This window comes from Penaeus japonicus, unplaced genomic scaffold, assembly GCF_977035675.1.
Source record: "Penaeus japonicus unplaced genomic scaffold, GWHDUDI00000001_assembly GWHDUDI00000035, whole genome shotgun sequence".
Classification (NCBI taxonomy): Eukaryota; Metazoa; Arthropoda; class Malacostraca; order Decapoda; family Penaeidae; genus Penaeus; species Penaeus japonicus.
The window spans coordinates 731,718-741,717 of record NW_028234437.1 but is presented as its reverse complement, the minus strand read 5'-3'; the positions used below and the strand labels follow the sequence as shown (position 1 = coordinate 741,717).

Sequence of the window (10,000 nt, the reverse complement as noted above, 5' to 3'; positions counted from 1 at the left end):
ATACAATGTTACCAGTACTTCTGGTCGATAGAACGAAAATTGTATATTTCACTAATTGTCCTAGATTTCGCGAGGTATCAAATGTTGCCACACGATATTGCATATGCGCATGAAATTAGAATACCAGTCCCGGGGGAGGGATCGTTTTGGCCAATCGCAGGGCACCAGGTGCTTGGCAGGAAATTTCCATAAATTACCGTCCCAACAATTTTGGACCACGTGGGGAACCGATGGTTAGGGGGGGGGGGGATTATGAGGATATTGCATACAAAAGAATGAAAATATACACAATTTAATCTACGTAGTTTACACTCGACAAGTAGACGGAATCTGCACTCCGCCTTTCAGATTTCTTACTCTCGCGGGCGTGAGACCATTTGCATTCGACCGTCTGTACCCTAATGGCTAGGTTTGACCTCTTGCCTAACATCTAGCCAGGACATCGCCCCTTAGAAACCGCTAACTAACTTGCAAATACTAGCTTATGATATTGCTGGGGCGAGTCGAATCGAGCGGCTGTCCTGTTTTTATCTTTATCTTGACACTCGTTGGACAGGCTTCTAAATGTGTTCTTTTTTACATTTTCAAGTTAAAGTTGTTGGTAATAAACCATCTTCTGAATGATTCATCTTCACTGAATTAAAGAAAAATGCAATGCACACCACTCGTGACGGAGACTAAATTTCCCTGACACATGGTACAGGAGGAAGGGTCAACAGATGTCGGTATCATTTACGCGTAAAAATGCATTTATCGGTCTTTCTCGCTGCATTTCCAAATATATTGCATCGCCTTGCTGAGCATTATTTGATTACCGTTCCGATAGTGGTTTATCATGGTAATACCAGTAGAATAAAATAACATTGCTGCCTCTGCAATTCCCGCTTTCTTTCCACAGAATCTCTTTAGCGATGGTGATGCTGCTGGCGGTCGTGGCCTCCGGCAGAATCTTGGATGGGTCAGACGGGTCAGACGACCTGGGTGACCTAGGTGACCTGGGAGGCCTGGGAGGCCTGGATGGCTCGGATGGCCTGGATGACCTAGGGGGCCTAGCCGGCCTAGAGGGCGACGACCTGCAGCTGAACGAGGCTCTGCTAACGGACGGCGACGGAAGCGCGCTGCCCTCGGGGGTCTCCGGCGAAGGCAGGACCATGGGTGCTTCGTTCGGAAACATTGTGTACAGGTGAGATGTGCTGTCTGTCTGTCTGTCTCTGTATGTAAGGAACGTTGCGGATATCTTTCACAGGCTTGTGGCCTCGCTAAGGGGAGGAAATATGGAAGGGGTTCGCTGTCGGTTTTGCTGCGTTATCTAAAGGGTGTAAGGGTAAATGGCTTTCTGTTTCTCTTTCTTTCTGTTTCTCTCTTTCTTTCTGTTTCTCTCTTTCTTTCTGTTTCTCTCTTTCTTTCTGTTTCTCTCTTTCTTTCTGTTTCTCTCTTTCTTTCTGTTTCTCTCTTTCTTTCTGTTTCTCTCTTTCTTTCTGTTTCTCTCTTTCTTTCTGTTTCTCTCTTTCTTTCTGTTTCTCTCTTTCTTTCTGTTTCTCTCTTTCTTTCTGTTTCTCTCTTTCTTTCTTTCTCTTTCCTTCTTTCTTTCTTTCCCACTCTTTCTGTTTCTCTCTTTCTTTCTGTTTCTCTCCTTCTTTCTTTCACACTCTTTCTGTTTCTCTATTTCTTTCCCACTCTTTCTTTCTGTTTCTCTCTTTCTTTCTGTTTCTCTCCTTCTTTCTTTCACACTCTTTCTGTTTCTCTATTTCTTTCCCACTCTTTCTTTCTGTTTCTCTCCTTCTTTCTTTCACACTCTTTCTGTTTCTCTATTTCTTTCACACTCTTTCTTTCTGTTTCTCTATTTCTTTCACACTCTTTCTGTTTCTCTCTTTCTTTCTGTTTCTCTCTTTCTTTCTGTTTCTCTCTTTCTTTCTGTTTCTCTCTTTCTTTGTTTCTCTCTTTCTTTCTGTTTCTCTCTTTCTTTCTGCTTCTCTCTCTCTTTCTTTCTGCTTCTCTCTCTCTTTCTTTCTGCTTCTCTCTCTCTTTCTTTCTGCTTCTCTCTCTCTCTTTCTTTCTGCTTCTCTCTCTCTCTTTCTTTCTGCTTCTCTCTCTCTCTCTTTCTTTCTGCTTCTCTCTCTCTCTCTCTCTCTCTGCTTCTCTCTCTCTCTCTCTCTCTCTCTTTCTTTCTTTTCTCTCTCTCTCTCTCTCTCTCTCTCTCTCTCTTCTCTCCTCTCTCTTCTCTCTTCTTTCTCTTTCTTTTCTCTCTCTCTCTTTCTCTCTCTCTCTCTCTGTTTCTCTCTTCTCTCTCTCTCTTCTCTTCTCTCTCTTTCTCTCTTCTCTCTGCTACCTCTCTTTCTCTCTTCTCTCTGCTACCTCTCTTTCTCTCTTCTCTCTCTCGTCTCTCTTCTTCGTCTCTTTCTCTCTTTCTCTCTCTTTCCTCTTCTTCTCTTTCTCTCTTTCTCTCTCTCTCTCTCTGTTCTCTCTCTCTCTGGCTTCTCTCTCTCTCTGTTATCTCTCTCTCTCTGTCCTCTCTCTCTTCTCTCTCTCTCTGTTCTCTCTCTCTCTTTTCTCTTCTCTCTCTCTCTGTTTCTCTCTTCTTCTCTCTTCTCTGCTTCTTCTCTCTGTTCTCTCTTCTCTCTGCTTCTCTCTCTCTCTCTGCTTCTCTCTCTCTCTGCTTCTCTCTCTCTCTGCTTCTCTCTCTCTCTGCTTCTCTCTCTGCTTCTCTCTCTCTCTGCTTCTCTCTCTCTCTCTCTCTCTCTCTCTCTCTCTCTCTCTCTCTCTGCTTCTCTCTCTCTCTGCTTCTCTCTCTCTCTCTGCTTCTCTCTCTCTCTCTCTCTCTCTCTGCTTCTCTCTCTCTCTCTCTGCTTCTCTCTCTCTCTGCTTCTCTCTCTCTCTGCTTCTCTCTCTCTCTGCTTCTCTCTCTCTCTGCTTCTCTCTCTCTCTGCTTCTCTCTCTCTCTGCTTCTCTCTCTCTCTGCTTCTCTCTCTCTCTGCTTCTCTCTCTCTCTCTGCTTCTCTCTCTCTCTCTCTCTCTGCTTTCTCTCTCTCTCTGCTTTCTCTCTGCTTTCTCTCTCTCTCTGCTTTCTCTCTGCTTTCTCTCTCTCTCTGCTTTCTCTCTCTCTCTGCTTTCTCTCTGCTTTCTCTCTCTCTCTGCTTTCTCTCTGCTTTCTCTCTCTCTCTGCTTTCTCTCTGCTTTCTCTCTCTCTCTGCTTTCTCTCTCTCTCTCTCTCTCTCTCTCTCTGCTTTCTCTCTCTCTCTGCTTTCTCTCTGCTTTCTCTCTCTCTCTGCTTTCTCTCTCTCTCTGCTTTCTCTCTCTCTCTGCTTTCTCTCTCTCTCTGCTTTCTCTCTCTCTCTGCTTTCTCTCTCTCTCTGCTTTCTCTCTCTCTCTCTCTCTCTCTCTCTCTCTCTGCTTCTCTCTCTCTGCTTCTCTCTCTCTCTTTCTCTCTTTCTCTCTCTGTTTCTCTCTGTTTCTCTCTTTCTCTCTCTGTTTCTCTCTCTGTTTCTCTCTCTGTTTCTCTCTCTGTCTGTATTCATACTAAGTTAAATGGCAAGTTATGATCCATGGAATCGGTGACTCTGGAAGGACATTTCTTAACTGTTCTTGTTTCCTCGAATGATTATTGAATGATCACTTGTAAACGTTGATGGAAACTAACATAAACGACAACACTGAGTTTCCTGAAAAGAAGCATGTGAAGCATTAATAGACTCGAGGAACATTAAAATGAATCCTAAGATAGTTTTGGAGTTATAAGTAAGAAGTATACAGGCAAGCCTTGGCGTCAACGCTTTTAACCTGGATACTTTTGTTATTAACTATTCACATTTAATTATCGAAAGTTTAAGGATATGTCTATAGTAATTCTTCAACTTACCAAGAATTTAAACCTTAGGAGAGGCTGGAGGGAGGAAGGAGGCAGTTTGCCTAGAGAAAGTATTGAAAGATATTTTCAATCTTCCTACATAACCCTTTCATCTTGCTTTGCATTACCGTCGGTACTCGAAACGCCCATTTTGCGACATAGGACTGGTGTCCGTCGAAGTAGGAGTCTGGTCTCGAATGTGCAGTAATTTTACTGCATTAGATGTACCCTTTATGCATCGTTTGCTGATTTAATAGTGTGGATTTTAATTTAGAAAGGATTACGCTGTGGTCTTTATTCGCATATGCACCACAAAGATAAGATTAATAGCCTGATACGTGTATCAGTATTTCAACATCTGATCACACCAGATTTTAATAACTTAAAGGCGCTGTCACACTAGCCTATTTTCCGTCGTTTTATTTCGTCAATTTTCAAAAATTGTCAATTTTTCGAGGCGCGCAGTCACACTAGGAGCCATCGGCTTAGTAATGCGATACTCGCATCGCATTTTGTAAAACAATGGGGGGTGGCGCCGAACAAGCGATAGTGCGCTGTTATATGCTTGACTTCGTTTTTAGCAGATGCTGAGCGTAACAAGAAAAACACAATAAAATATTTAATTCAAGTATTCCTCTGAAGGGCACGTGTCCAATACTGTCCATCCACACAGTCCATTGTGTTTCAAAACTGGAGGAAAAATAGCGCGTTCTGCGGCTGACGGATGTAAACAATGAAGTCGTGCACTTAAAACAAATTTTATCTATGGCAATAAAATTTAGATTTACATATTTCTTTGTCAATTTTACGCTATAAATAAGGAAAGTAAATTTCATCATATTTGAATATTATTAATGATTTAAAACAAATACGAACATTTGAAAATATAGTTATTGATTTAATTATGCTTGGCCAATAGGGAACTCGGAATTATCGTCTGACAAGAAAGATGCCAATTCGCTCAAAAATTGACATTTTTTCAGAAAATTTACGGAAAAGTGCTAGTGTGACAGCGCCTTAAGATAACATCTTAAAGGATGTCCAGGTTCATAGAGCGTGGTCTTGTACCCATGGATAGAGTACCTTTTTGGTGAAAAACAATGGCGGCATTTATAACTTAATGTAAATATCTTCCTAGATTATTCATCTAATAAATCCGCAAAATATTCCTTTTCGATAGTTTTTACTAAATTGATTTCATTACTGGCAAAATTGCGGAAAAATGGTAAGCCTGTGGATACCAATGTATCAGAGGTTCCTTGAGTAACTGGCTTATGGTTGAATCGCAAATCTAACAAATTTTAAATAGTCATTTCGTTTGGTAGGAATTGAAGGGATTTTTTTCTGTATTACCCAGTAATCATGAAACTGCAGAATTCTCATACTGTTGATTTTTCTGTACAAATTGTTCTAAAACGCCTCTCCAGTAACCAACACTTATCTTCAAACATTCGGGTTTGTCTGAATCCAAATGTGCAAGAAAATAATCACACGACCCACTCATTTCATATTCTCGGTTGCTCCTCTTCTCAAGGTATTATAATAGTTTGTGTTATTACTATTGTGCTGATTTCTGTCAAGGCTTAGCTGAGATAGTGCAGTCACCAATATAGCCAATTGAATATCTTTTATACGGTTGTAAGTCACTGATCTCATTCAAACACATGACACATTTTTAAGATTCAACGTGAAGGCAGTATACGATTCGATAGCAATACTCGGATCTGATTACAAAATCATCTGAGAAGTAGAAACAAACTACAAAAAATACTGCAACTCAAATTTGTAACCTGCTTCAGATCTAGAAATACCAAGCATCTATTGACCTGTTAACCCAAGCCCTTATTCCTGTGGTTTCAGCGTGATCGGCTTCGTGTTAGGAGGGTCGCTGATGTTCATCTCGCTGTTCGACATCACCAGGAAACCAGTGATCATGTTCTTCGATCAGATTTTCGGAGCGAGGCAAAATCGGCGCCGTCGACGGGAAGCGGGTCAGGGTCTCGAGTCCCGCGTCGCTGTGGCCTTCGACACCTTGGCTGCGGCGCTCGACAAGATGGAAACCATTTCGAAGATCGCGAATAGCATGTAGGAAACGGGAGGACCTCTTCGGAAACGACACCTGGCGCGTATCAAATAAAAGCAACACCGTCATGAACTCTTTCCTTCCAATCCTAAAAACGGCTTTAAGGGACTTTTTTAAGACCTGAAAAATCCGATTTGACATTCACTCAGTATCTGACTCGATACTGATACAAATAAGACATTAGTACTTTTCTAGACTAGTGTGAATCTAGGCACACTAAAACATTGAAATGGATTTCAATATCCACGCACCTCGCAACCTGCAATCTGCCTACTCCGACGAAAGCCTTTTTGTCATAATCAGTCATTTTCTTCCAATACGATAGGGATTATAATGTGGTACCATGACAGTGGCTTAAGACAGAAGCTGAAGTCGCTTCTGGGTTCTGATGGTGATGGATCCACACTGCACACTGTCGTTGATTGTGAATCATGTTAATCATGTAGATCATGTATTTCGTTTTCAACCCATCAAATTGTTCAAAATGAAAATGAGTAGAAGAGGAAAGTAGATCATGCCCCTTCCTGTGACCTACATTAACCAAGGTATTTATAGGGGACTGGAAGCAGCAGATGCTTTGGCTTGTTAGGAAGGTATTCTGCGACATAATGCGATATAGTTTGTTGATGTAGCTCGGCCTGCACTGCCATAAAGACTTCTGGTACTTATGGAGATTGGGAAATCAAGTGGGAATGTAAAATCCCTGTGGAAGAGACTGGAAACAGGACTTAAGAATTTGTAAATATCGTATTGAAGTAGGCGATAAAATAATGGCTTTTAGTAGGAAAGATCAGCTTGCCTTGAAATATTGCGAGTGCCGTATTGCTTTGAGATCGGTAAAGCTATTGCAACAAAAGTGAACGATGTGAAGTCATTTTATAACTATTCATTCACACGGCAATCGGGAGATTCTTATTGCTTCTCCCAGAGAAAGATTGCCAAAGGACAAAGCTCAGTCACAAGTCAATGATGTGCATTTAGCATTACCTGATGCAAAAGTCTAGCAACCTATCAAAATATTTTCACACGGCCTTGCACAATCCTAACAAGTCCTTTCAGTCATTATAATGTTGGATGTGGCTGGCAATTTTCACCACCATTCTTATGGGCATTTTCTAGAAGCCTGGAGCCCAGGAGATTCCTGAACAGTCCTAGACTTTTAAACCAATGCTACCATTATTTCTTCGTTTTAGTATGTCTAGTCAGACTTTCTTTATGGATTAGTTCTCTACAACATCCAAGAATCGATGGACAATATCTAAATTTGTTCATAGTTATTATTCAGCAAGGAGTTGGTACTGCATGTCTTAAAGCTGGAATATATGTATTTTCCCCGTTCTAAAGCGCAAGACACTCTCCCTCTTTCCCTCTCCCCCTCACTCGCTCCCTCTCTTCCTATACCCCTTCTCGCCCTCTTCCTATACCCCTTCTCGCCCTCTTCCTATACCCCTTCTCGCCCTCTTCCTATACCCCTTCTCGCCCTCTTCCTATACCCCTTCTCGCCCTCTTCCTATACCCCTTCTCCCCCTCTTCCTATACCCCTTCTTCCCCCTCTTCCTATATCCACCCCTTCTCGCCCTCTTTCCTATACCACTTCTTCCGCCCCTCTTCTAACCCCTTCCTTCCCCGCCCTCTTCCTTACCCCCTTCTTCTGCCCTCTTTCCTATACCCCCTTCTCGCCCTCTTTCCTATAAAAACCCCTTCTCGCCCTCTTTCCTATACCCCCTCTCAGCCCTTTCCTATACCCCCTTCTCGCCCCTCTTCCTATCCCCCCTTTCTCGCCCCTCGCCCCTATACCCCTTTCTCGCCCTCGCGGGCTTCCATAACCGCCTCTCGCTTCCGTCGGGCCCTCCTTTATTATCCTATACCTCCCTTCTCGCCCTCATTCCTATACCCGCTTCACTCGTCAGCCCGCCTTTTCCTATAACCCCGTTCTCGCCCTCTTCCTAATACCCCTTCTCGCCCTCTTATCCTATACCTACCCTTCCTCGCCCTCTTCCTATACCCCTTCACTTCGCGCCCTCTTCCTATACCCCTTTTGGTCTCGCCCTCTTTCCCTATACCTCACGGCCCTTCTCGTCGCCCTCTTCCTATATACCCCTTCTCGCACTCTTTTTCCCCATCCTTCTCTCTGCCCTTCTCGCCATCTTCCTATACCCCTTCTCGCCCTCTTCCTATACCCCTTCTCGCCCTCTTCCTATACCCCTTCTCGCCCTCTTCCTATACCCCTTCTCGCCCTCTTCCTATACCCCTTCTCGCCCTCTTCCTATACCCCTTCTCGCCCTCTTCCTATACCCCTTCTCGCCCTCTTCCTATACCCCTTCTCGCCCTCTTCCTATACCCCTTCTCGCCCTCTTCCTATACCCCTTCTCGCCCTCTTCCTATACCCCTTCTCGCCCTCTTCCTATACCCCTTCTCGCCCTCTTCCTATACCCCTTCTCGCCCTCTTCCTATACCCCTTCTCGCCCTCTTCCTATACCCCTTCTCGCCCTCTTCCTATCCCCCTTCTCGCCCTCTTCCTATACCTCTTCTCGCCCTCTTCCTATACCCCTTCTCGCCCTCTTCCTATACCCCTTCTCGCCCTCTTCCTATACCCCTTCTCGCCCTCTTCCTATACCCCTTCTCGCCCTCTTCCTATACCCCTTCTCGCCCTCTTCCTATACCCCTTCTCGCCCTCTTCCTATACCCCTTCTCGCCCTCTTCCTATACCCCTTCTCGCCCTCTTCCTATACCCCTTCTCGCCCTCTTCCTATACCCCTTCTCGCCCTCTTCCTATACCCCTTCTCGCCCTCTTCCTATACCCCTTCTCGCCCTCTTCCTATACCCCTTCTCGCCCTCTTCCTATACCCCTTCTCGCCCTCTTCCTATACCCCTTCTCGCCCTCTTCCTCTACCCCTTCTCGCCCTCTTCCTATACCCCTTCTCGCCCTCTTCCTATACCCCTTCTCGCCCTCTTCCTATACCCCTTCTCGCCCTCTTCCTATACCCCTTCTCGCCCTCTTCCTATACCCCTTCTCGCCCTCTTCCTATACCCCTTCTCGCCCTCTTCCTATACCCCTTCTCGCCCTCTTCCTATACCCCTTCTCGCCCTCTTCCTATACCCCTTCTCGCCCTCTTCCTATACCCCTTCTCGCCCTCTTCCTATACCCCTTCTCGCCCTCTTCCTATACCCCTTCTCGCCCTCTTCCTATACCCCTTCTCGCCCTCTTCCTATACCCCTTCTCGCCCTCTTCCTATACCCCTTCTCGCCCTCTTCCTATACCCCTTCTCGCCCTCTTCCTATACCCCTTCTCGCCCTCTTCCTATACCCCTTCTCGCCCTCTTCCTATACCCCTTCTCGCCCTCTTCCTATACCCCTTCTCGCCCTCTTCCTATACCCCTTCTCGCCCTCTTCCTATACCCCTTCTCCCCCTCTTCCTATACCCCTTCTCGCCCTCTTCCTATACCCCTTCTCGCCCTCTTCCTATACCCCTTCTCGCCCTCTTCCTATACCCCTTCTCGCCCTCTTCCTATACCCCTTCTCGCCCTCTTCCTATACCCCTTCTCGCCCTCTTCCTATACCCCTTCTCGCCCTCTTCCTATACCCCTTCTCGCCCTCTTCCTATACCCCTTCTCGCCCTCTTCCTATACCCCTTCTCGCCCTCTTCCTATACCCCTTCTCGCCCTCTTCCTATACCCCTTCTCGCCCTCTTCCTATACCCCTTCTCGCCCTCTTCCTATACCCCTTCTCGCCCTCTTCCTATACCCCTTCTCGCCCTCTTCCTATACCCCTTCTCGCCCTCTTCCTATACCCCTTCTCGCCCTCTTCCTATACCCCTTCTCGCCCTCTTCCTATACCCCTTCTCGCCCTCTTCCTATACCCCTTCTCGCCCTCTTCCTATACCCCTTCTCGCCCTCTTCCTATACCCCTTCTCGCCCTCTTCCTATACCCCTTCTCGCCCTCTTCCTATACCCCTTCTCGCCCTCTTCCTATACCCCTTCTCGCCCTCTTCCTATACCCCTTCTCGCCCTCTTCCTATACCCCTTCTCGCCCTCTTCCTATACCCCTTCTCGCCCTCTTCCTATACCCCTTCT

At 45.5% G+C, this 10,000-nt stretch overlaps 2 protein-coding genes across 2 annotated transcripts in view; one reads left to right on the top strand and one right to left on the bottom strand.

Moving 5' to 3' along the window:
* LOC122254781 (uncharacterized) overlaps positions 1–5,995 on the top strand; it is a 6,823-nt gene extending 828 nt beyond the window's left edge. Inside the window, exons 2-3 of the mRNA XM_043018649.2 lie at positions 899–1,183; positions 5,705–5,995. Coding sequence (XP_042874583.2) covers positions 899–1,183; positions 5,705–5,933 — 514 coding nt within the window. The 3' untranslated portion in view covers positions 5,934–5,995. The remainder of the gene's footprint in view (positions 1–898; positions 1,184–5,704) is intronic.
* Positions 5,996–6,255: 260 nt separating this feature from the next.
* LOC122254773 (glycoprotein-N-acetylgalactosamine 3-beta-galactosyltransferase 1) overlaps positions 6,256–10,000 on the bottom strand; it is a 15,908-nt gene continuing 12,163 nt past the window's right edge. The window contains exons 7-8 of the mRNA XM_086531186.1: positions 6,463–6,591; positions 6,256–6,339 (exon numbers count right to left, since the gene is read on the bottom strand). Of these exons, the coding sequence (XP_086387312.1) occupies positions 6,256–6,339; positions 6,463–6,591 (213 nt within the window). The remainder of the gene's footprint in view (positions 6,340–6,462; positions 6,592–10,000) is intronic.